The sequence below is a fragment of the Pelophylax lessonae genome (genome assembly GCF_965119305.1).
Source record: "Pelophylax lessonae genome assembly, chromosome: 7".
Classification (NCBI taxonomy): Eukaryota; Metazoa; Chordata; class Amphibia; order Anura; family Ranidae; genus Pelophylax; species Pelophylax lessonae.
The window spans coordinates 228,147,377-228,175,287 of NC_138774.1; the positions used below are offsets into that span (position 1 = coordinate 228,147,377).

Consider the following 27,911-nt stretch of genomic DNA (forward strand, 5'->3'; position numbering starts at 1 on the left):
GAACCATATGCTAAAAATTAAAAATAAAATAAAAAGAAAGGTAGGTAGGTACCTGTTAACTCTTTTTCTAAGACATCTTCCAGGGCAGCATCTGAGAGATAGGCTCCTCCCACCTGAAACAGGAAACACAATAGTCCACCATTATTAAAACGTCAGTCATACCTTCTGCCTCAGTAATATTAAAGCACCGAAGGAACCCTCAGGAAGCTAAAGAATCTGCAAACCCTTTTTTGTCTTGTTCTTTAGGGTGGGAACGAGTGCTGCCCTGGAAGACTTCTTAGAAAAAGAGTTACCAGGTACCTAACTGTGTTTTCTATAATCGTCTTCCAGGGCAGCATCTGAGAGGATGTACCGAGCAATACTTACTAGGGAAGGAAAAAAGTCTGGAGCACCTTGCCAAATGTCTGGTCCTGACTAGACAGCTGGTTGATGCGGTAATGCCTTGCGAAGGTACTGAGGCTCAGCCATGTCGCTGCCCTGCAGATCTGCTCTGGTGTTGCCCCCGCTCTTTCTACGCTTGATGATGCCCGAGCTCTGGTCAAGTGTGCTATGACTCCGCTCGGCAGGGCAAGGTTTAGTGCTTGGTAGGCTGTCTGAATAGCAAGCTATATCCATCTGGCTATCGTACTTTTCGAGGCCGGCTTCCCCTTGTTGACTCCTGCATGGAGAATGAATAGTGTGGTCATTTTTCGACATTCTTTAGTCCTCTCGAGGTAAGCTATCATGATCTTTCTTACATCTAGCTTGTTGTAGGTATCTCTTTTCTTGCTATCCATCGAACTTGGAAGGGAGGGGATAACCACATCCTGAGCTCTGTGGAAAGTTAAAGAATCTTTTGGTAGGAAGGCTGGGTCTGGTGTGAAGATAATTTTATCTGTCAGAATTAGACAATAAGATTCTATCATAGATAGAGCCTGTATTTCGCTGACTCTCCTTGCTGACACAAGCGCCACCAGGAGTACTGTTTTTAGTGTAAGGTACTTATCGGAGCATTCCTCCAATGGTTCAAAGGGTGTGGAGAGGAATCCTTCAAGTACTGTGGAGAGGTCCCATGTCGGAGTTCTGCGCAACTTCATGGGTCTGGCTCTTTTCAATGAGAGAAGGAATCTTCTTATGAGCGTGTCTTCTGCCAGCCTGATGTCTAGGTGGGAAGATAGGGTTGCCACTTGAACCTTCAAAGTGTTGTGTGAAATTCCCTTCTCCGCTCCTTCCTGTAAAAAATCTACGATTGCTGGAATAGTCCCCTTGTCGGGGTCTCCTTTGTTCTCGTACCATAAGACAAACTTTTTCCTCACTTTTTTATACTGTAGATGGCTCTAGTCACGGGTTTTCTGCTGGCTAAAATAGTGTCAATCACCCTGTTTGAGAGACCCTTGTTCTGTAGCCTCACCCTTTCAGGAACCAGGCCGAGAGCTTCATGAACTTGTGGTTCAGGTCGTAGACTGACCCTTGCAATAGGAGGTTCGACACATCTGAGAAGTGTTAGAAGTGGTTAAGTACTGAGGTTTTTAGGTGACTGAACCATGGTCTCTGAGGCCAATGGGGTGCAATAAGCATCACTGTTGCCCTTTCTACCTTGAACTTTTGTAGCAGCTTTGGTATTAGGGTAGTTGCGGGAATGCATAACACAGTTGGGGAGCCCAGCTTTGGTTGAACGCATCTACTCCGTTGTTCTCATCTGTGGGATTTAGGGAGTATAATTTTGGGAGCTTCGTATTTATTTTTGACGAGAACAGATCCACTTCGGGCACCCCCCCCCCCCCCCAGACTTGGGTGATCCACAAAAAGATTTCTTAATTTAAAGGACCATTCCGTCTGTTTTATGATTTTTCGGCTTAAGAAGTCTGCCAGCGTGTTGTCGGTTCCCTTTAGATGGATTGGATGGCGGAGACGGATCTGATGTTTCTCTCGCCCAATGACAGATCCATTAGACGAGTCGATTTTGTTCCCCCTTGTCTGTTCAGGTATTCCACAGTTGTAGCGTTGTCTTTGTCTTTGCCCTGAATGGCTGGTTGGAAAGCTTTTAGCGCCGCCTCTACGGCTTTTAATTCCCATATGTTTGAGGATGCTTGAGACCAGTGGGGGTTTAATTTTCCTTGTACGCAGCGACCTGCCGGATTCGCTCCCCAAACCAGAGTGCTGGCGTCCGTAGTAATCCGCACTGGATCTATCTGTGTCCATCTTCATCCCTCGAGGTAAATTATCGGGCTGAGCCACCACTGGAGCGTTCTTTTGATTGAATGAGGAATCAAATATTCTGGGCTATCTGAATTGGTTTCCTGCTCCACTGGGTCCACCTCTTCCCCGCTGCACGAGGGGATGGGTGGCTTGCTGTAGATGGGGTGCTGGTCTGGCTGGAACATGCTGGAACCTCCAGCTTTTCTATGGCCGATTGTAGGGGCCCAATCGTGCTCTTAATTTCCTTCTTGAAGGAGTTGAACATGTCTTTAAGGAACCCCTGTGATTCCTTGGGAACCATTTTGTTGATGCATTTTGGGCATAATGTTTTTTTCCATTCTGGAGGAAACCTGTGACCACAAGAGGCACATGCCTTGCTACTGGTCTTTGCCCTTTTCTCTTCTGGGGTCTTTGTCTGCAAATAAGCACAAAGGACCCAGTGAGACAAGTGGTTGCCATACACAAACATGAAAAACCGTTTGTAGTGAGGTAAAGACAGAGGAGACTCCAGAGTGCTCTGGCTTACCCTGGAGTGCTGTCCTGACAGGCAGGATCTGCAGGGCCGGGTGGGGAAGCATCCGACACAGTCAGCCTCAGAAAAGAACCCCTACCTAGGGGCCTTTCAACTGCTTCCTGAACAGCTCCAGCCCTGCCCCCAGCTGACCCCATGCAGGTTGGTGGAAGTACCTGCACTGCCATCTGCTCTCCTGGTATCCTTATAGTCTGCTACTTCTTTGGGGGAAGAGAGTCTATCCATCTTTCTCTTTGTTTCTTTTCTTTTAAACATTGTGCCGCCACCCAGAAGTGACGTCAGCAGACGTTGCCCGTTCTATCGCCCAACTTCCGCCTTACCCAAGATGACTGCAGACCGGAAGTGAATCACCGGAAGTGCTGTGAGGCTCCGGAAATGATGCGCCCGCTGCCATTTTGCTCCTCCAGCAGCATGGGACGCCTGTTTGCTCTGTCGGCCGGAGGTATGGCCCCTCGAATGGATGTGGTGACCGGATAGCTTGCTCAATCCAAGTGCAGACTTTTGGGGGAGATGACATTGAAATCCTTTCCAGCTGGGGGGATGGTTGCATACTCCTCAGTAGAGGTGAAACCTCAGTCAGGGGCCAGCTTGCCCCAATATGCTGCCCCTGACCTGCAGTTAGCACAGAGACTGGGAAAATAATAAACAGTTGCAGCCCTTGTGGATCCAGAGGAAACATATTCAAACTGAGGCAGAAGGTATGACTGATGATTTTCATAATGGTGGATTATTGCGTTAGCTGTTTCAGGTGGGACGAGCCTATCTCTCAGATGCTGCCCTGGAAGATGATTAGAAAAATAAAAATAAAAAATAAATGTGTCTGGAGCTGCTGCTATAGTAAAAGGTGAATTAAACTCATAAACTAACAAAAGTTTCTGAAGATGCCCAGTGGGAGGGGCAAAACGCATCAAGCGGGGACGATAGAGTGACGTCATATCCAGTAATTGGTATGCACGCCGAGGTGGCAATCCTAGTCCATGTACATGCCTGAATTTTTTTTACCTTTGTACGTGTAATTGCTTTTAAATTTTCAATAAATCATACAATAATATGCTATAGAAATCTTTCTCTTATTGGATTCCATATCACAACCATGCTGAGAGCCCTATAACCAAAGGAGAGGAAAGGAGCCATATCCATACATTTAATAAATAAAATTCAAATTGCTGTAACCGTCCCTAATTGTACTGAACCATTCAGGTCAAAATGCTATACAGCAGGGGTACTCAAATGTAAACTTAAAGGTCCACTTACCAATTTTCCATTCAGTCAGAGGTCCGGAAAAGTGACCGTCAAATTCCAAATACAGAACGCCAACAACAAAAAAAGGCATTCCCCAAAACTTTTGAACTATACACAAAAAAATGGCCATACAAATACACAACCAATATGTGAAATATGACACTGTTTGATCCATAGATGGGAGAGACTGCAAACAGAATGTTGTGTCTTTTAGCTATTCTTCCTGTCAGCCTGATTTATAATTTCAGCCATTGTGCCGGCAATGATGGAAAACAAATATATATGTGCACGTAAAATAAATCTATAATTTTAACTTGACAGAACTACAGAAATGTTTTTAAAAAGATTAATGCATTTCACCTGCATATCCACTGCAAATATACAGCAAAAAATTGTTTGTACTACTGTAAACCATAAAAATTAAGTCTCACTGCATTTTTTTTTTTTTTTTTCAAATTCTTTATTTATTCAAACACGAAAGAAAAGTACAAAAGTGCATCAAAGTACATATAACAAAAGCCAAAAACATCAGTCCTCCAGCATACAAGGCACATAAGGAACAGTCACGATATGAATTCACAATACCCTTATGTTTCCGTTAAGTCTCACTGCATTTTTATAGAATTATTTTCATATAATATAATGAAAAAAATTCTTTAAAAATGCGGTGAGACTTCAATTTTATGGTTTACAGTAGTACAAACTATTTTTTGCTGTATATTTGCAGTGGATATGCAGGTGAAATACAGTAATCTTTTTAAAAACATTTCTGTAGTTCTGTATAGTAAAAATTATAGATTTATTTTACGTGCAAGCATTCAGCATTCCTGCACTTACTTGTCTTCCCAGTTGCTGTAGAGAAGAGACACCTTTCACTCAGAAGACACTTCAGAGCACTTTCTAATAGAAGAGTGGGGGAGAGGCACGAGGAGGAATAAGTTCATCCTCCGCTGTGAATGCTGGGTGGCAGGCGTGTGACGTCACTGGTTGCTAGACGCCAGGCGGCCGGTGATCTAGCAACCAGTGATCTGGAAAACAAACAGGCAGCTGCTTCGGCGCAGCGGTCCAGATTTAAGCGCGTCTGGGTCCGGACACGGCCTGGAGTCCGCCTATTGAGGACCCCGGCTATAGAGTATTCCTCATAACATTTATTGATCTCTTGGCAGGGGTCAAAAGTAGTTTCCATACATCCCATTCTGAACCCCATCTTAACAAGTCCTGAAGTTTGCACAGGCCTATTTATGTTAACACACAGCTTCACAAGTGGAGTGATATATTTATATACTTGTGTCAGGCACCACAGTTTGTTAGGCTGCTCTCAAGTACATAATATTAAAATATAAAACTCAAAATATTTAAATCATTAGCATTTGAAGTCTTACCCTTTTCTCCTTTCACTCCCCTAGAGCCAATATCACCTGAAATACACATGAAAAAAACTCTCATATTGCAGCACAAACTACAGGAGATGTAGATGAATAAAAAAACTTTACAAACCTTTTTCACCTGGAGGACCAGATTTTCCCGCAATCCCATGACTTCCCTTTTCTCCTAAAAAGTAACAGAACACATATGACATGCTATTCATAAAAGTTGTCGTTGATTAATGAATGGTTAGCTGCAATATTTAATGAGAAACTCAAATTGTTTGAGAAAACCTGGAAACCCTGGATTTAGTACTTGACAGGAGATACCCGGGCCCATTTGGATTAGCTCATGGTCTGAGTTGGAGGAAATGGCACACCCTCTCTTTTCTTTTCTTTCCTTTTAGTTCTTCTTTGTCTTTCTTTTTTTCTGGTGGGAGACATTCCTATACTGAAGGTGTGGGAAGTTGACTCCTTTTTTTTTGGGTTGCAAAGTCATTTTCTTCCAGGGGGTGGAGGCCTGGAATCGGTCTTTATATTATAAGTTGTTGTAAGTTCTAACTCGAGGGCATACAATGCGATTAAAGGAGAAGCGTTTTAACCTCAGGCAACGTGGGGGTTTCTTTACTGTTAGGGCTACAAGATTGTGGAATTCTCTACCACAAGAGGTGGTTTCTGCGGGAAGTATGATGGCTTTCAAAAGACTCTTAGACGTACATCTCAAGGATCAGAACATTCAGGGGTATGTGAGATGATTACGGCCACACACACCTACACAGGTTGAACTGGATGGACTATTGTCTTTATTCAACCTCACCTACTATGTAACTATATGTAAAACTTGTAATTGCCATCAGAATTCCCACACAACTGAAAACAAAACCTAAGCATTGGCATTGTGCCTTGGTATGTACAGTATATTCCATCCAATGGAAGAGTATCAATTTCACCCTAAAACTGGTCACCAGCTAAAGTATTTTTTTTTTTTAAATGACGTGTCAAAGCGTGTAATACTTACCAGTCTCACTATCCATGCCTTGGCTCTTTAGTCCTCATGCACACAGGATTCCCTCCCCTCCCCCCAGGTCACCTTTGCTCCAGGGGAGGAAAACACAGCTTAAAGGAGAAGTACAGCCAAAGCTCCTTTGGCTGTACTTCTCCTATGGATCACAGGAGTGCAGTTCGTTTTGCACTCCTGTGACCTGTCTGAAGTCCCCTCTCTGCTGACGTCACAGACCAGGCTTGGGCGTCTTCACGACCATGGAGTCATGACCGGCATTCGGCTCAGCCTCTCAGCAAGCTGCTGAGAGCCTGAGCAGGCCGCACCCGTCCCCTCCGCAGTCCAGTGCTCCAGTGAGCTATAAGGGGGCAGAGCAGGGAGCTCTGAGAACCGATCGATGGACGGTGTTCGATCGCTCGGTTCTCAGTGTTAAAGGCACCAAGGGGCCGATTCTGCATCCACCTAGGTAAGTATAAGTAAAAAAAATAAATAAAATCCCATACGTCTCTTTTTAAAACATGTCTAACGCCATGTTTTGCAAATGCATTTAGACACTTTCAGGTGCCTCAAGCATTTGGGTATTCATTCATTCCATTGGTCAGAATATTAAAAAAAAACACCAAATGCCTATAAAAACTTGATTTTTGTCTTACCGTAAAATCCTTTTCTCTGATGTTCATTGATGGACACAGCTTCATATCTTCATTGACCATTGGGATGTTCCAAAGCAGTGTCATCATGAGAAGTGGGCACACAGCAAACTGTTAACAAAAAAACGGCTAACAGAAAAAAAAATAGCCAACCAGGCTATAGGGAGCCCATCCAGAAACAACTGGAGCTCACCAACTGGAAAAAAACACACCCCCAAGAGGCCGCAGCCTCCACAACAGCGGCCTGCAAAACTTTGCGGCCGAAAGCAGCATCCGCAGATGCCAGGATGTCCACCTTGTAAAACTTGGTGAACGTATGCACAGATGACCAGGTGGCTGCCTTGCACACCTGGACCACCGAAGCCTGATGACGGAAAGCCCAGGAGGCACTTTGCGCCCTTGTAGAATGCTCCTTTACAGGGAAAGGAGGGACCTGACCCTGAATGAAATAGGCCTGCACCACCGTCTGCCTGATCCACCTGGAAATAGTCCCAGCAGAGGCAGCCTGCCTCTTATGGGTCCATCCGTAAGTACAAATAAGGAATCCGATTTACAAATCGTTTCAGTCGCCGCCAGGTACACCCTGATGGCACGAACTACATTCAAGGAATGTAAGGCAATCTCTTTTGGATGTTTTGGCTAAGGACACAGCAAAGGCAACACAATGTCCTCATTCAAATGAAAGCCTGAGATGACCTTAGGAAGAAATGACTGACAGGGACGAAGAACCACCTTGTCCCTGTGAACCACTAGATAAGGTGACCGACAGGACAACGCAACCAATCCAGAAACCCTGCATGCAGAAGTAATGGCCACCAAGAAGGCCACCTTCTGTGAGAAAGTCAGTAAAGTAATCTCGCGAATATTCTCAAAAGGAGCTTTTTAAAGAACTGATAACACTTACTTAAGATCCCACAGGGGCACCGGGGACCTCTCAGGAGGGGCCATATGGCGAACTCCTTGCACAAAAATGTGAACCAAGGAATTTGAGGCTAACGAGCGTTGGAAAAAAATTGCCAACACAGAAATCTGGCCCTTAATGGTGCCCAGAGTTAAGCACTTTTCTAAACCCTCTTGTAGAAATTCCAGCAGACCTGATGTCGAAAAGGCACGGGGGGGGAGATACCTCGAGCCTCACACCAAGTAATATACTCCTTCCAAACCCCAAACCTGCTGCGTATGCCAAGGGGTCTCAAGATCTTGCTATGAACCTCTGAACCTTCCTGTTGAGTCGAGAAGCCAGTAGATCTATAACGGGAATCCCCCACCGGAGGCACAATTGTTGAAACAATTGTTGAAACACCTCCGGATGGAGAGACCATTCGCCTGGAATCAGAGCCTGCCGGCTGAGGTAGTCCACCTGCCAATTGTCCACCCCTGGAATGTGCACAGCAGAGAGGGTTGGAACATGTTGTTCTGCCCATCTCAGAAAACCAGCCACTTCTTTGGCTGCAAGGGCACTCCTTGTGCCCCATTGATGATTGACATATGCCATGGCCTTGGCATTGTCTGACTAAATCCTTACCGGACACCCTTGTAGACGATCCGCCCGGATTTCCATGATGTTGATCGGTAGAGCAGACTCTTCACAAGTCCAAACCCCTGGCCCAAATGTCTGCCCAGGGTACCTCCTCACCCGGACAAACTGGCGTCCGTGGAGATCACCGTCCAGTATAAGGGAAGGAAAAATTTTCCCTGACAAACCGCCGGAGAGCGGAGCCACCACAGCAAGGCGCCCATCGTGTCCTGGGTCAACCTGATCAGAATGTCCAAGGATCCAGGATTCCTGTCCCATTTTGCCAGGATCTTCCTCTGCAGAGGTCTTATGTGAAACTGAGCAAACTGAACCGCCTCGAAAGTTGAAACCATCAACCCCAGCACTTGCATACAAGTCCTGAGACATGACCAGTGGTTGGACAACAGAAGCTGAGACCAAATCCAGAGTCAGCCCCAGATAATCCAACCTGTTGGATGGAGTCCGAGCTGATTTCTGAGAATTCAGCATCCAGCCGAACTCTTGTAAAGTTTGCACAGTGATGTCCAGATCGTTCTGTAAGACTCACAGAAGAAGGTTGTCCAGGTACCCCAGCACCGCAATTCCTCTCTGTCTGAGTAAGGCGAGTACCAGGGCCAATGCCTTCGTGAATACCGGATAATGTGAGACCAAAAGGTAACGCCACGAATAGATAATGCTCTCCTCCCACCGCAAAGCGAAGGAAGCGTTGATGTCTGCCATATATTGGAATATGGAGATAGGCGTACTTTATGTTGATAGAGGCCAAAAAATCCCTCTGCTGAAGGGAATCCGATACTGTGCGAATGGACTCCATCTTGAGGCATCTTGAGGCCGGAGGCAAGGACCAAAATTCGATCTTGTAACCAGATCGTGTCAATTTGTGAACCCATTTATCTTGAATGAGGGAGGTCCAAGAAGCAAAGACGTCCCCCTACCCCTTGAATGGTGTAACGCTCCTGCGTTTTTGCAGTAGGCTGGATTTGCAGCTGCAGAATCTCCACTCAGTAGTCATGTAGAGATGTGTTGAATAACCAGATCCAACTCTCCAGACTCATCACTGTGGGCCCGTCAGCTTCAGCATACAGATATACACACACTCAATAAGATGTTCCTGGAGTGATAGGATGTATATGATAGTATGAAGGTGATGTGCTGAAGGGACAGGTGTGAACAGTGACAGAGATGGTAAGCACTTGATAGAAATGTTCAGGAGAGTATTAGATGGTATTTAGGTAGAATGCAGATAGGTTAGTAATCGAGTATGGTAACAGGTGGTAAGGAAAGCAGATGACAAATACAGGGTAGGCTAACCCAGTGCAAGGATAGATAGTAGTAGACTCAAGAGCTAGCAATCTATGTAACAGTGCAGATGATAGAATTAGTATGCATAGATAGTAACAGTCCTTAAAGTGCAGAGGTAGGTAGTGTAAGTTAGGTTATGGAGGATTCCCCTGTGGGGTACTTATCACTAGTAAGGTTAGTAGTAGAGGGGTTCAGTAGTGAGGGAGTGATCCGGTAGCGAGATACAGGGATCAGTAGCGAGGTTCCGGTCTGTTCCAGGTAAAAGCAAATAGCTGGAGGTTCCGGCAGCGAGACAAGCTTGTAAGCATGTAGACACACAGGCACATAAGCACAGGCACAGGCACATTGAACGAACAACGTGAGAGAGAACGCCGGCGGTTGAAATAGCCGCTCAGAGCGGCGCTCGGCGATGACGTCAGACGTCTTAAAGGTGTATGCGTACCACCTAATTAGAAAGGTGGGACGCATATTGAAAGGAAATGGAAATTAAGGGTACCAGAGATACCAGAATCTTACAAATGGGTGATGGCATCCCTTCAGGTCAAAGAGGATTTGTCTGCGGAGCCAGAGGGACCCACTTTTGACTTACCAACCCAGGGTCTCTTGGAACCCCCTGAGAAAGTTCGGGAGAGTTTTGAACCCTTGTCCTGGGTGGGATGAAAGGGCTGCTTGTTGGCTGAGAACACCAGACCACATTTGCACCGATACTCTCTGCCCTTTGTGCTCTGCGGAAGCAGTGTGCTCTTACCACCAGTGAGACCTTTAATGATCTCTTCCATTGAAGCCCCGAACAGACGATCCCCCACAAACGGGAGATCAGTCCGCATCTTCTAGCTTGATCCGCAGAGCAACATTTTAGCCAAAGCAGGTGACGGAGGGTCACCGCAGTTACAGACGTCCTGCAGACCAATGGGGCCGCATCCAGGGAGGCATCACAAATATACTGCAACCCCTGTGTGAACTTGTCCGTCAATTCCGCCAGCTCAGGAGGGTGTTGACCCCCTTCCAAATCCTGGCGCAGGATTCTAGCCCATTCCGTTAAGGTCTGAGAGACCAAGGTAATGGCGAAAACAGGCCTCAAAATGGAAACTGTCACAGTGAAAAGATGGCAGAAAAGAGCGTTAGCCTTCCTGTCCGCAGGGTCTTTAAAGGACAGAGCGTCCTCTACCGGTAGCAAGGTGGCCTTATTCGGCCTGGAAACTTGGGAATCTACCACCGGCAGTTTCTTAATGAGGGACTCCTCAAAGGGGTACCTCTGAGCAAAACGCTTAGGTATCCCAACCATGCGCTTTGGGGAACTCCAGTGACTGGTGACAATCTCATCAAAATAGGCTGGAAAGGGAAACACCTTAAACGCCTTTGACGGTTTGCGCAGCCGACGCAGCACCATCAGTGTCTTCCATTTTTAGAGTTTCTCGCACTGATATTATCAGTGCCTCCACAAGCGCCTTTTCTTGCGCAGAGGACAAGGAAGAGGGCTCATCCTCACTATCAGACCCCTACATTTGCTTGGACGCAGACCCCTTGGGGTTGCTGGCGGCCACAGTGGCCACTTTATCCTCAGAATCTGCGGGCACAAAGGGGGCAGGTGAGGGCGGGGGGCGCTTCTTTCCCTGTCTTTTTGGCAGGACTAAATCCACTTTTGTTACCAACGACTGCAGGAACCCCGTCATGGCCGGCAGGGCAGACGTGGATTAAGAGGGTCCTGCAGCCTCTAAGAGTGGGTCTGGTGGTGACACATGTTCTGAGGGTTCCATAGAACTGCCTGGGATCACAAGATTTTGAAAAAAAAGTGTCCCACCACTTTAAATATAGCGCTACAGGTCCCGGCTAACACTACAGCAGGAAGGGGGGGGGGTCACATACACCCCCGGAGACTCACCACACCGCACAGAGTGAGAGCCAGCAGCGCCAGTCAGTCTGTTCTATGCCGTTCTGAAAGGTATTAGAATGGCCGTGTCACCACTAGAGGCCCCCGCCGCCCATAGACTTTTATGGAAGTCTCCAGAACAAGGCCGTTGAATGCAATAGAACGAAGCTACAAAAAAATGGTGGTGTCATGCGGTGGGAGCGTGGCACACTAGATCACATGGCCTATATGGCCTATTACAAACATATTAGTCAGCAGGGGGGGCTTACCAGGGACCCCCCACCTGGACTAAAAAGCATGCTAGATCCTGTGGGAACCGCCACACTGTGCTCCCAGCTCCTACCAGTCACAGCTCCCCATACACAGATTATCACGGAGGCCCTTTTTTGAAATGGGGTAATAGAGGGGTCGTAAGGTCACAGGAGGGACCGACCACCTCAGAATGGGCCCGCTTCACCCAAAGTTTCCCAGAGGAGAGAAAAGGGGGAACAAGTTACTCCCCAAACCTTTGGAGACCGTGCAGGCACCACTCCAGGCATATGTAATGTTCCGGTACCTCTGGTACCCTTGTCTCCATATTTCTCCTCTCCTAATTGCGTCCCATCTTGTGTAACAAAGGACGCATATACCTTTAAGACCGAATGACATCATTGCCGAGCGCCGCTATGAGCGGCTATTTCAATCGCCGGTTTGCTCTCACTCATCGCTCGTTCAAACCCACATGTTCATCGCACCTACGCCTGAGAAGTCGGAGCTGCTGACATACCTCCCTTGCTGAACTGAAGCCGGAAACCTCGCTGGTGATCCGTATCTCGCTACGGGATCACCCCTCTCCAATGGACACTGTTATTCCTAAACCTATCTAAGTGATAAGTACCCCGCAGGGGATTCTTGCTAACCAATCTCCTACTGTCATCTACTGCAATTACCAAGACTATCTGTATCTATCTATTCACTATCATCTGCATAAAACTGTTAGCTCTTGGGACTACCTTGAACTATCCTTGCACTAGGTTACTCTGTCTAAGTATACTCCATCTGTGTCCTCTTACCATCTGCACTATACTTGACATCAGAACCTATCTGCTTTACCATCACCTGCAACTCTCCTAATACTACTTCTAGTGCTCACCATACAATAGCCTGTCTCTCATCTATATATCCTCATATACTCTATCCCTCCATTAAACATCTATTAATATATATATAGTATATAACAGGCTGTACACGGTGATGAAGTCCTGAGAGTTGGATATGTTGTTCAACAGATTCTCTACAAGGCTACTGAGTGTAATAATTCTGCAGCTGTAAATCCATCCACAAACAAAAACGCATGAACGTTACAGCATAACACCTCGCCATCTTGGTATGGGGGGAGCTGCGGGCCAGGGGTACGCTGCGACTCAGGCCGCAACCCGGTTGTGTGCATCCTTGGGAGGTGTTCCTCTCACCGCCCAGCCCCCCGTCCAGTGAGGCTATGTTGCGGCTGTCTGAGTGTGGAGGTACAGTCTGCACGCACTCGCTGACCAGATTGGGGGGACCGTAAGGATCTAGAATATCCAGTGCATTACCCAGTCTGGCAGTTGATTACAGTTCTCACAGGAACAGTTGATTGTAGAAGGAAGAAAATAAAAAAGGAAACAATTTTGTTTAAAATTGAGAAAAAATGGCAGGACCAGAGATCCCATTAGGGAGCTAGGTCTTACTCCTACTTGGCAGAAAAAAACTGACGTCCTAGAGCAGGAAGTGGGAGTATACCCCCTGGGACGGCCCATGGGTGGGGTTAGAGTCTTGTTATCCTTTGTTAACCCTTTTCCGACAAGTGTCCTAATCCTAGGAAGAGCAGCATAACCCAACTGTCAATGAAGATATAAAGCTGTATCTGTCAATGAACGAAAGAGAAAGCAGTATTTTGAGATCCCTGTCCCTTCTGTACTGAACTACTCCGAAATTGTACTGTCCCCCCTCTACATTGTAAAGCACTGCACAAACAGTTGGCACTATATAAATCCTGTATAATAAATAATAATCCAATGTGCATGGCCCCTTTTTGTTTGGTAAAGCCCTGGTGGCTGAAAAACCTTCTGCATCCAAAACTTCCATGCGTGTCAGTTCCCTTGTCCTCTGCTGCTCCCTCTGCTGGTCTTTTACTGTAATACAGGACACATTAGTAATGTACAGGGATGAGCTTATGTTCGGTCCAAACCTTGAAGTTAGCTGTCATTGCTGGGCCAATGAGCTGCAGATGAGAGATTACCCACCCAGGCAGCTGCATGTATACAAAGAGCAGGGATGCCCATGGCATCATTGACCTAACATGGTCATATTAAGTCAATGACATTAGCCAAATATGACCATGTGCCTATTCAGTCAGTGATGTCATGAACATCCCTGCCTCTTTGTATATATCAATCTCCCAGCCACTGCTCATTTTCCCAACAATAACAGCTAACTTCCACATTTGGATAAACTTCGATCTGTGGTCTGTGAGATTCTTATTTGTAGTTTAGTAGTTCAAGTGTCACTAAACCCACATCATAAAAGCTATCAAAAAATGGTGTATTACATGCTGTTCATACTCACTCAGTCACTATGAGATTCGTTTTCTGTATTCTGCAAAAAAACCTGGTTGATTCTGCTGCTCTCTATCTCCCCCTTCTGTCCATGTCCCCAATTCAGCTAGGGATTTTGCAGCTGTGGTGGAAACTCTGCTCATGCTCCGTTTTCAGTGAGTTTCTCTGCTGAGCATTTCCTCCCTATCACATCTGAGCAGTCCATGTGACCATAGAGTTACACATGTGGGCATGTACATGGTGGTAAATGACAGCCCACTGCCTCCCTCCTCCTCCATGCTCACTAACCAGCTAAACACAATGGGGCAGGATATTATATGTAGATTAATGGAGGCTTCACCTCCCTCTTATTCTAAGACACAGTGTCAGGATTCAGCAGCAGCTGGGGGGAGACCAGAATCATGTAGCTACACATGGAAACAGAGACCAACCAATGTAGATATATCTAAACAGTGAAACACACAAACAAGCATACACAGCAAACAATGAACATATGAAACTCCAGCAAAAAGAACCAACCCCAAAGACAAAAATAACTAAAAAGCTAACAACTGACTATATACAAATGTATACAATATAAGGGACAAGGGTAACAGGGAATACAGGGATTTTTGGCAAAAAAATAGCAATAAGCGTATTTTGCGAAAAGTTATTGCATCTACTAACTATGAGAAAGATTTATGTCATTTTTATTGTTTTTTTTTTTACTAGTAATGGCGGCGATTTGCGATTTTTTGCGGGACTGCGACATTGCGGCGGACAGATCGGACCCCTAACTGACATTTTTACACTTTTGGGGGGACCAGTGACATTACTACATTAATCAGTGCTAAAAATATGCACTGTTACTGTAATAATGACACTGGCAGGGAAGGGGTTAATACTGGGGGTGATCAAGGGGTTAAATGTATGCCTAATGCTAACTGACTTGTGTGGGGTTCTGTGACAGGCATAGCTGAAACTGCTGATCTGTCCCTGCCTGTCAGTGAGAAGATCCGCCTGCTTTGTCTACATAAGCAGGCGTGTCTTCTCTCCATTTCCCGGATGATCGGGGGGAGGAAGGCGGTAATCGCCGCCTCTCCTCCCCCGGCCCATCTAAACACAGCGGGAGCGTGCCACCGAAACCCCTTCCCCTCCAGTCACGTAGTATACATAACTGGACCCAGAGGAGCTGCACTGCCCAGTAATATTACTGTGAGCACTCAGAAAGTGGTTAAATAGCCATCTGGCAGCTAAACACAGGTATAAATGATCATTACAGCCTGCTGGCTTCTGGGAGACACCTGAGGTGAACTGAATCCAAACACACTGGCTGGAGGGGCGTGACATGGCCTGTGATGGCAGAAATCCACCAATACCATGTTATTGCAAAAAAAAAAAAAAAGAAATTTCAAATATATATTTTTATGACAATTTAAAACCGTTTATTGATATTAATTATTTATTTTTACTCTGTATTCCAAAGGCATTTTTTTTGTACTTTGAACATGTGACCAACAGCAGAGGACTAGAAGCTCCTCCTGCCACTGTTTCCCTTCAGACAGGCTGGGGAAGAGTCATGTGACAGCTGTATTACAATGAGGAAAAAGGCACTTTTTTTTCTTTATTAACCTCTTCGCGCCGAGAGTACGCAACTATGTGGCCTCTCGGCGGCTAGGCTTTGACGCTGGGAGAGCCACATATTTGCGTACCAAAATGTAAACAGATCTGTGCCAAGAGTGGGTGCCCTGCGCTGTCCCAGCACAGTTACCGATGCCTAACGGAAAACTCCCGATCACTACTTTCGGTCGTGGGGAGCTTTCTGATCATGTGACCCCTCTGACAGCGGTCACATCACCATAAAACCCACCCCAACCTCCCAGCATCAGAAACCACTTAAAGAGGTGAGCACGAAAACATCATGGAGTGTATATGTTCTGAATGATACTAAGCATGTACACTCTAAATTTATCTAAGTGAATGTTATAAATAATTGTTCCTTATATTTATATTTACTTATATATTCTCCTTTATACATTATAAGGGACATCAATCAATCATAATGGTTCCTGATAAAGCCTACTTTCATCTTTTTGGTGAAACGCGTCTAACCTTATGAAATTTATGATTGTCCCCCTGTCTCAGTTGTAATGTATTATACTTATGCACTATTCATGTTTTTATAAATTTAATAAAGTTTTTTGAATGTTTTACATTCTGTGTGTGCTCCCTGACTGCTAGACCCTATACATTAAAGTCCTATGGTATTCAATCCACTGTAACCTCTTGGTCCTATATCAATTCTTACATTTACAAAATGTACAATTTTACATTTATTTTTACATATATTTTTGTTGTCTAATACTGAAAAAAAAAATTGGTTGAAATTTTTATTTGAATCGTTTTCTAAATGTATTCAAATAGTGTTCAAATCAAAATGTTTTCAAATAGTTTTGGAATCTAATTTGAATTTCAAAAGAGAAATTAGAATAGACAATGAAGGAATAGAATAGAAAATATATATATATAATAATAGAATAGAAAAGAATGGAACAGATAGAATAGAACAGATAGATATAATATAATTTAGTAAAACAGAAAAGCCTAGAAAATAAAATAATAGAAATAAAATAAAATAAAGGGATTGAATAGAAAATTAAGGAATACAATAGAAAATAAAAGAACAGAATAGAATAGAAAATAGTAAAACAGAACAAAATAGAATAAAAATAAAAGAACAGAATAGAAAAGAATAAAAAAATAATAGGATAGAATAAAATAGAAAGAATTTACCATCTCCTGAAATTCCAATTTCAAATAGAATAAATTTGAATTCAAATAGAATAGAAAATAATAGAATAAAAAAATGGAATAGAATAAAATAGAAAGAGATAACCCTTCTAACCAAATTCGAATTTTGAATAGAATAAACTCAAATTTGAATAAAAAGAATAGAATAGAATAGAAAATAATAGAAAAGAATAGAGAAAAAAAAAACACTAGAATATAAAAGAATTGAATATAACAATTTCCTGTTAAATGGCTGCAATGGGGGCGCGTGCCCGGAAGTGATCATGTGAGCGAGAGCTGTGAGACTCCCCGCTGAACACCTCTCCCGCCGGAGCTCGTAGAGACGCTGAGAGGACGCTGTAAGATAGCAGAGCCAGCAAGCCGAGACCCAGACATCAGCCTACTGTGAGCCCGCGCTACGGGTGAAGGAGGGGAAGCGGCCGGGCATTAGAGGAGGAGCAGAACATCCGTCGGACAGCTCACTTTGTTTGGCAGTCCCGAGGCAGCGGCGGCCCTTCGCTTCAACTTCCCCGCTGAAACACCTCCCCCGCTGGAGTTTGCAGAGACACCGGGAGGATGCGGTAAGACAGCGGAGCTAACAAGCCAAGACCCAGCCACCGGCCTCCCGAGAGCCTACGCTACGGGCGAAGGAGGGGAAGTGTCCGGGCGTCAGAGGAGGAGCAGGATACCGGAGGACGGCTCAACTCGCTTGGCAGCCCCGAGGCAGCGGTGGCCCTGAAGGGCAATAGACTACAGGAGCAGACAGACTGGATTGCCGGCTGCAGGGGGCAGAGAGTGGAGGTGAAGGAGACAGAGGCTGAATACCAGGGCTGGAAATTGAAGCTTCACTAGACCAGGTACCCCGTACACTCGGCAGAGCGACACAAAGGCTGTCTAGGAGAAACATATGAGGTAATCCATAGGAGAGAACTTGTTATTTTACTTATCCAGGTTCCCCTCTACACCTGCAATCTTTATGGAAGAGGACAGTAACCTTGCTGGAAGGAGACAGACATGATCGTGGGTGAGATGATATATTTCTCTTTCTGTTTTTCTGCCTATCTCCACTATATGTCCTGTGGTTTTTGGCCGCTATATCAATAACTGTTAAGCAAGCTACGGAGGAAGTGGTATTGGCAATTAAGATATATAAGAAGAAAAAGGACTGTATTTGTATTATCTTGAGAGAATTCTCTAGAGGTGCTATTAAAAACTTGGTGGGAGCTTAAGATAGAGGAGGATGACGTTATCTAAAAAACGTAAAGGAAAGAAGAACGTGACAAAACCTAAGGCAGGCAGACCAGAAGGAGAAATAGACAGATACTTCTCTAATAACCATAAAACACCAAGAGAAGCAAAAATGGCAAGATGTGGAAATAGTGCATTAAAAAGTCCAGAGTCAGGAGATGCGCCTAGCTCTTTGACTACCTCCCCTACATCATAAAAATCACATCAGAAAATTATCTCGAAAGCCCAGAGACAGGACAAAGGGAGAATGATTTACCTTGTATGCATGCACAGAGCCTACCCCACAATGCTGAGCTTAAAGCTATGCTTCAGGCCCTTCCAACCAAATTGGATATAGAACAGATGATCAGCAAAATAGAAGAGGTACATCAAAGAGAAATACAGGAAATAAGGAAAGACATACAAAGTATTACAACATGCTTAGCGGAAGAATCAACAGCCAGAAAAAGTGTGGAAAAGAGGCTAACATCATTAGAATCAACAAGAGACATACAGAGTTTTTTTTTTTACACAGTTTTGAAACTTATGATGGAAGTTATTCCTCTTGTCACTAATTTCAAATAGGTAGTATGGGGAGTGGGGGGGGGTTGTTTTTTTTTTTTTTTTTGACACAGTTGTGGAATTCATGATGGAAGTTATGATCTGTTATTTATTAGTTTGTTTTGTATTTTATGAAGTATATAAAGGTTAACTCATAATTAAACTCGGTAGAACAAGAGGGGATTTACAGGCCAGGAGCCTTCCCCCCCCCTATTAGGGGAGAAAGAAGGGGAGAGGAAGGAGGACGAGAAGGGGAATAAGGGGAGGATTGAATGATTGAATATAGAGATGCTGTGATATTCATACCTTGATGAGTAGTGTTCGAGTTGGTGGGGGGAGGGATAGATGGGGGAGCGAGGGAAGGAGGGATGTCCCCATCGCCCCTACCCCCTCCCCACCAACCCCCTGGGTTATTACCTAGTATTCTGATGTCCTTTGGTAATGGCGGGAGGAGGGAAATGTGAATGCCGCTGTCTATTAAGGGAAGCCGAAGCCCATGAAGGGAAAGAGAGAAATTTAGGTAGACCTTAGAATAAGGCGTGGTTAAAACATGTTTATAAAAAGCGGCGGGAGGAAGTGGGGGAGAGTCCACAGAGAATCACTTCGGGGCACGACCCTACTAATAAAGTCACACAAGTGGCACGAAAGTGGCCGTGTGAAATAAGGATAAGTTTTTTATTATCCGTAACTGCGGGAGAGAGGGCCGATCCCTTGCAGGGGCCGGCCCTCTCGAAGGAAGGGGAGGGGGGGTTTTGCCTTCTTATCCACGAGCGAATGATGGAAGATGTAAAGGTGGTCTCTTATAATGTCAAGGGACTAAATGTTCCAGAAAAAAGACACATGTTGTTGTCTGACCTGAAGCAGCTACATACTAGTATAGCGTTGATACAAGAAACGCACTTCAGGACAGATAAACTACCTTTCCTTAAAAACAGAAATTTTCCATATGTATACCATTCCACTTATACACAAGCAAAAGCAAGAGGTGTTTCTATACTTATTGCAACCTCTGTCCCATGGACTTTTCAGGATAATATACAGGATCCGGAAGGAAGATTTCTGTTTGTTAAGGGAAAAATAGGGGAAATACAAATAACAATAGCAACAATGTATGCACCTAATAACAGGCAAGACAGATTTATTTCCAAGGTAGTAGAGAAGCTCATGATTTTTTCAGAGGGACAGTTAATTATGGGGGGAGATTTTAATTGCCCGCTAACACCAGCGTTGGATACATCAACAGGGACATCTACTTTTTCAGCAGGAAGGAATAAAAAGATCTTAAAGACCCTATATAATGCTCAACTTATAGATACATGGTGGTTACAACATCCCTCTGAAAAAGAATACACATTTTTCTCTACACCGCATAAGACCTACTCTAGAATTGATTTTTTTTTTATACCGCATGCCCAATTACAATCAGTTCAAAATACAAGTATAGGCAGTATCACATGGTCAGACCATGCACCTATATCTTTGATATATAAATTAACAGCAAATTCTGCACAGGGGAGGAGCTTCTGGAGGCTAAATGAAAGCTTATTACAAAGAGAAGAGATATTAAGGGAAATTGAGAAAGAAATGAAAAGCTTTTTTGAAATAAATGAACAACCGGACTGTAAGATGGGAATACTTTGGGAGACCCACAAGGTAGTGGTGAGAGGACTCCTTATAAAACATGGAGCACGTATTAAAAGAGAAAGAAATGAGCAACTGTCACAACTTCTAGGAAAACTTAGGGAGCTAGAGACAGAACATAAACAAAGACTGATAGATGCAACCTTGATTGAGCTGAAGCTAGTCAGGAAACAGATAACAGTCCTGTTGCAGTATAAAGCAAAAGCTGCCTTACAAAGGTGCTGTAAGTTAAATTATGAGGCGGGTAACAAATGCGGGAAAGTATTGGCTAGAACTGTCCGAGAGCAGAGGACGAGATCGTATATACCATACATTACCTCAAGAGAAGGAGTTAAAAAAACCCTACCTACACAAATACTGAAAGAATTTGAGATATATTATACTTCTTTATATAACTTACAGGAGACACCTCCCCAACAGCAAGATATGGATCAATATTTAGTTCAATCACAGCTACCTAGACTCTCGGAGGAGGACCGAGAATGTTTGGAGGCTGAGATCACGTTAGAGGAAATAAAACAGGTAGTTAAAGCAATGAAACCTGGGAAAGCACCCGGCCCAGACGGCCTAACGGTACAATATTATCAGTTATTGTTCCATATCTTAGGACCGTATATGGTAAAGTTATATAATGCATCAGGCTCAGAAGGGAAATTGACAAGAGATACACTTACAGCCCATATCTCATTGATACTAAAAGAGGGTAAAGACCCAGCTGCATGCGGCAGCTATAGACCAATATCCCTATTAAATGTGGATTTAAAGTACTGACTAAAATCCTAGCAAATAGATTGGCAGAATTCCTTCCAAACTTAATACACCTAGATCAAGTAGGTTTTATGTCATCCAGAGAGGCAAAAGATAATACCACGAGGATCCTCAACTTGATGCAAATAGCAAAAGAAAAAAAGAATCCCTATGTAGTGCTGAGTACGGACGCAGAGAAGGCATTTGATAGGGTGGGATGGCTGTTTCTGTTTTCCATACTGAGACACATTGGATTGGGAAAAAATATGTTAGAGAAGATTACTAGGGTATATACAGAGCCGATAGCTAGGGTGAAGGCCAATGGTTTATTATCTGAAGCATTCCCAATAAGAAACGGTACCAGATAGGGATGCCCCCTGTCACCCCTTTTGTTTGCCCTGACGGTGGAACCTTTCCTGTGCAGAATTAGATTGAACCAGGATATTGAAGGAATAGAGGTAAAAGAGAAGCAGTATAAAGTAGCTGCATATGCAGATGATTTGTTATTTTCTCTGACCAAACCGGGTATTTCACTGCCAAACTTATTACAGGAATTTAAAAAATTTAACGCCATGTCTTACTTAAAAATCAACTATGGAAAATCAGAGGCAATGGGCGTGGGATTATCCACGGCCCAAGTGAATCTGTTGAAAACCAGTTTTGGTTTTAGATGGAAGGATGATGCAGTGAAATACCTGGGGACCTACATACCAGCGAAGTTAATACAGGTTTTTGATCTTAATTTCCTACCTCTATTGGCAATGACTAGGAAGCTACTTAAACAATGGCAGGGCGGGCAACATTCTTGGTTCGGTAAATGTAATTTATTGAAAATGATAGTGCTACCAAAATTTTTGTACCTGGTCCGGGCACTACCGGTTAAGATACCGAGTGTTTTTTTTAAGACAATGCATTCTCTTTTTGTGAAATATATATGGGCTCATAAAAGACCCCGCATAGCACGTAGAACTTTAACTCTACCAAAAAAAAACGGAAGCCTAACTTTGCCGGACATCCGAGTTTATTATCATGCAGCACATGTGAGTAGGATATTGGATTGGTGGCATCACTCGGAAAATAAACTGTGGATACAAATTGAACAGACTCAAACAGAGATAGACCTAAAGAGGGCAATATGGGTTTTCCAGTGGTTACCCAAGGAACTGAAACACCACCCAATAATAGGAAACACACTACGGATATGTTCACACCCAAACATATATAGTAAACTAACAAAGAAGGAATCACCCTTATTCCCAATATTAGGGAATCCACGGTTTACCCCGGGTTTAGACACCAGAAGGTTCATACCATTGAGAGAAAAGAAACAGGAACAAGCTTCATCATTTCTTATACAAAATAACTGGCCTTCAATTAGTGAATTGCTGGAGAGAAATGGACCATATGGCTTGCCTTTTTGGCAAGCAGTGCAACTACATCATTTCCTGGATTCAATACAGAACTCAGAAAGGTATAGTAGAGCATTAACAAAATTTGAAAAGTACTGTATAGAACCAGGAAATTTATCACATACATTGTCAATCTCTTACGATTTACTGATAAATCCAGAGGAGCAATTTGAACCCATGTGGGTGGGAAAATGGGAGAGAGATTTAGAATGTGAACTTACAGATGAGCAGGTACAGAGGATAGTAAGATTAGCTTTTAAACCAGCTAGATTTACCAAAACTCAAGAGATTAACTATAAGTTTATAGCGAGATGGTATATCACACCCGAGAAATTACATAATTGGTACCCAAGAGAACCCAGTGAATGTTGGAGATGTAAAAAAGAAGTAGGCACGCTGATCGATATCCTCTGGACCTGCACAGAAGTAAAACCCTTCTGGGGAAGAGTAAAAGACATAATCCAGAAATTTACTGAAAGTAGAATAGAGGAAAAACCAGCCCTTTTTTTGCTGCATCTATCGGATATCCCGATAATGAGATATGAAAACTCGATTGTCCCATATCTGGTAAATGCAGCTAAGGCATGTATTCCGAGTAATTGGAAAAAAGTACAACCCCCCCTGATAAGAAAATGGGTAAACAGAGTAGAGGAAATAAGGAGAATGGAAGAGTTGATCGCAACCTCTCAGAATAGACAGGGAAAACATAAGAAAGTATGGGATGCGTGGGGCCAGTTTATAGTCTCTGAAGAAGGGAAGCAACTCACAATAGGATAAAAGCAGCTTGGAAGAGCTTACTGATTGCTTCGGTCATTCGCCGTGGATAGGCGGGTAATTTAGGGAGGGGGGGGTGGTGGAGGGGGGATTTGGGTTTTTTTTTTTTTTTTTTTTTTTTTATGGGTGGGAGGGAAGGGGGGAGAGGGAGGGGAGGGAGGGAAAAGAAAAGGGAGGGGAAAAAAGAGAAGGAATATAAGAGGTAAAAAGTGGAAGATGAAGATTAAATTAAGTATTAAAAAGAGATGTAAATTTCACTTGGAATGTAAATGTATGTATTTTTTTAAATTTCCTGAATAAAATTTATATTTGAAAAAAAAAGAATATAACAATTTCCCAAAATTCAAATACAATAGAAAGGAATAGATTAGAATATAATAAAATATAATAGAAAGAATATAACCATCTTCTGAAATTTGAATTTTGAACAGAATAAATAGAATAGAATAGAAAAGAATAGAATAGAAAAAAACAATAAAACAGAATAGAATAAATATAACAATATAACCATCTTCCGAAATTCGAATTTTGAATAGAATACATTAAAATTTAAATAGAATATAATAGAAAATAAAAAAAGAAGATAATAGTATAAAAAAGAATAGAATAGAATAAAAAAACAATAGAATGGAATAGAAAGAATATAATCATCTTCCCAAATTCGAATTTCCAATACAATAAATTTGTTTTTAAATGGAATTCGAATAAACAAAACAAATACAAAAACTAATGAAAGAATTTAACAAAAAAATTTATGTAAATAGCGAATCGAAAAGCGTGTTTAGTATCTCTTTAAGGAGTATTTTGAGAGTACGACGATAGTGGACTTTTTCTGCAGTATATGCAGCCAGTAGGCTCAGACTGGACCTTTTAGGATATGCTCAATATTCAGCACAATGTAGCCGTGTCCATTCTGGATATTTAAGGTCATAAAAACTAAGATATCCTTGTTATATGATAAATGAAAAGGAAAAGAGTGGACACCTTTGGGAATGTCTGGAACTCATGGATAACATCTCTGAGAACCCTGGGACACTGTAGGTGCTTGATCCCTTGGAATGAACACCATTATAGTCCCTTTTCCACCTGAAACAGGACCCCCACCCTTGGAACTACAATCTCATATCACCACTTAGACACATTTACTGATACTGCAGATCTAATGTAATGGAGGATGATGCTGTATGACTCAGTCGGTCTTAATCTAATAATTCTGGCCTATTTGGCCTCTGCCCTGTGCAGTATTAGGCTGGCACAGTTTTTTGGAATGTATTTTTTGTTTATAATTACAGGAGCTTAATATTCTGTATCCTGCCCAACCTGCATATTCAAATGTTTTATTGTCTGGTATGTTGTACTTTGCTTGGCAATGCAAGTCTATACTTGAAGTCAATAAATAAATAAAAAAGATATTTGCACAGAAACAAGCAATTGTTTTGGAAACAGCTTACCAACCTAACTGCCATTCAATTAGGGTTTATGATATCTACTTTAAAGGATAATGCACAAGGGATTTAATGTTCTGCTACTGGCATTGGTTTGGCATGTGTAAAAGGATGTTGAACATATACAGAAGGTCAATATTTTTGGTATGCATAAAACACTGCTGGGGTCCTTTTATTGGGGAAATTAGAGAGATCCTTTTACATTAATTCTGTCTTGCTCTGTCTTCAGTGCCAGGACCAATGTTGCCAACCTACCAGATGGAAATTTACTGACATGACACCCAATCTTTACTGGCACAGCCAAGCTTTTACTGGCATTTCCAAAAGTTACAAAATGACAGTTTTAAGAGCAAATGTTAGCATTTTAGGCTACAAACAAGTACAATATGCAATTAGCAATGTGATTTAACCACTCGCCTACTGGGCACTTTTACCCCCCCCCCTCCTAACCAGGTAAATTTTTAGCTTTTAGTGCTGTTGCACTTTGAATGACAATTGCGGGATCATGCAACACTGTACCCAAACAAAATTTTTATCATTTTTTTTACACAAGTAGAGATTTCTTTTGGTGTTATTTAATCACCACTGTTTTTTTTTTTTTTTTTTTATTGCTAAATACAATTAAAAAAAAAAATTATTGCTAAATACAATTAAAAAAAAAAATTTGGAAAAAAAATAAAGATTTTCATGTTTTGTTATAACATTTTGAAAACAGGTAATTTTTCTTCTTCACTGATGTGCGCTGATGAGGCTGCGCTGATGGGCACTGATAGGCTGCTCTGATGGGCACTGATAGGCTGCTCTGATGGACACTGATAGGCTGCACTGAAGGGCACTGATGAGTTGGAACTGGTGGGCACCGATGAGGAGGCACTGGTGGGCATTGATGAGGCTGCACTGATGGGCACTGATAGGTGGCACTGATTGGAGGCACTGTTGGGCAATGATAGGCAGCACTTATGGGCACTGATAGGCGGCACTGATAGGTGACATTAATGAGGAGATGCTGATGGGCACTGATTGGCAGCACTGATGGGCACTTATTGGCAGCACTGGTAGGCAAACTTTGGCAGCACTGGTGGGCACACATTGGCAGCACTGGTGGGCACTGCTTGGACTGCACTGATAATCAGTGCCCTGATTATAAGTGTACATGTCCCTGTTAGAGAAGCCAGTTATCGTCCTCTTTCATCTCACCACTCATGTCAGCATAAGGAAAGGAGTGCCAATAACTGGCATTAGAATTCTATTTATATTGGTGATCAGCTGTGATTGGACACGGCTGATCACCTGGTTAAGAGCCGCTGATTGGCTCTTTACCCAGATCTGTGATCAGCACTGTCCTCCAGACACTGTGATCACAAAGCGCGCCGCCCACACCTAGCAGCAGGCACGCGGCAGACAAGATCATATGAAGGGCTCCCAAAACTAGCCGTCTGTGCTGTAGCTGTCATTCAGCTGTAGCGCGGTCAGCAAGTGGTATAGATAGATAGTAAAGCAAAAAACATATTTCCTATTTTATTTTTGATATATTAAGTAGCTTGGGGACAGGACTCAGGAGGGCAGAAAATTAGAATGGGCAGCGCACACACATGAAATAGACTCTCACAGTGACACTGACAGCAGTGTGCAGCAGCACAGATGATGACATCTCGCCAACATGGCACGTCCCCACCTGAGCCACAGTGACAGTCTCCCTCCATGCCAGGTGATCGCTTCAGTCCACTCAAGTTCAAACAGCACTGACAGTCCCACTGTCTTGCCAGCTTGCCTTGCTTCTGTCCTGCAGAACTACACACAAGGCTCTGGCCACTCCAATTCCTTGCACTATGACATCATACGACATGCTCAGGCACCGCCTCCGCCAGACCTGCCCCCTGCCGGCACTGCCCGAACACACTGTAGCAGGTCTCGGCCAGCTCCAGAGCTGAGCGTCACAGACATATTGATTTACTGGCAACCTTTTCCAGTCACTGGCATTTACTGGTAATAGAAAAGTGCCCATTTTTTACTGGCTGCCAGTACAAATACTGACCATTGGCAACACTGGCCAGGACAAAGTTAGGGAAAAGATGCCAAATCGTCCCCCCCCCCCCCACACCCCCACCCCATCTTGGGCAGGTTTAAAGTGCCACTAAACTCACATCATAAAATACTATCAATAAATGGTGTATTACATGCTGTTCATAGATCACTATAAGATTTGTTTTCTGTATTCTGCAAAAATCCTGGTTGATTCTGCTGCTCTCAATCGCCCCCTTCTGTCCATGTCCCCAATGCAGCTAGGGATTTTGCAGCTGTGGTGGAAACTCTGCACATGCTAAGTTTTCAGTGAGTTTCTATGCTGAGCATTTCCTCCTTATCACATCTGAGCAGCCCCTGTGACTATAGAGTCACACATGTGGGCGTGTACATGGTGGTAAATGGCAGCCCACTCCCTCCCTCCTCCTTCATGCCCACTAACCAGCTAAACACAATGGGGGTGGGATATTACATGTAGGTTGATGGAGGCTTCAGCTCCCTCTTATTCTAAGACACAGGCTGGGGGGGGGGGGGGTGTGACACAGCCTGTGACTGGCAGAAATCCGCCCACATCATGTTATTGCCAAAAAATAATAAAGAAATAAAAAAATAATGTATTCCAAAGGTTGTTTTTGTTTTGGTTGTTTTTTTTTTCTTCAACATGTGACCAGCAGCAGAGAACTAGAAGCTCCTCCTGCTTATTTTCCCCTGCAGACAGGCTGGGAAAGAGCTGGGACATGTAACAGCTGTATATCAATTAGGAAAAAGGTACCTAGATGATTGTTTTTTTGTTTTTTTAATAAAATAATTACAGTGCCATCATCCATATACAGGAATAGAAGGGACATTGTAAATTAACCACTTCAGCTCCGGAAGGTTTTACCCCCTTAATTAACCAAGCCATATTTTGCAATATGGCACTGTGATGTTTTAACTGACGTGCGACGCTGTACCCAAATAAAACTTTTCCCCACAAATAGAGCTTTCTTTTGGTGGTATTTGATCACCTCTGCGGTTTTTATTTTTTGCACTATAAACATAAAAAGAACCACAATTTTGAAAAAAAAATAACATTTTTTACTTTCTTCT

General features: G+C 43.4%; 1 protein-coding gene across 1 annotated transcript in view; it reads right to left on the reverse strand.

The window, feature by feature from the left end:
- LOC309560124 (ficolin-1-like) overlaps window positions 1-27,911 on the reverse strand; it is a 91,339-nt gene that overhangs the window by 55,320 nt on the left and 8,108 nt on the right. The window contains exons 3-4 of the mRNA XM_082263668.1: window positions 5,450-5,503; window positions 5,335-5,370 (exon numbers count right to left, since the gene is read on the reverse strand). Coding sequence (XP_082119794.1) covers window positions 5,335-5,370; window positions 5,450-5,503 — 90 coding nt within the window. The remainder of the gene's footprint in view (window positions 1-5,334; window positions 5,371-5,449; window positions 5,504-27,911) is intronic.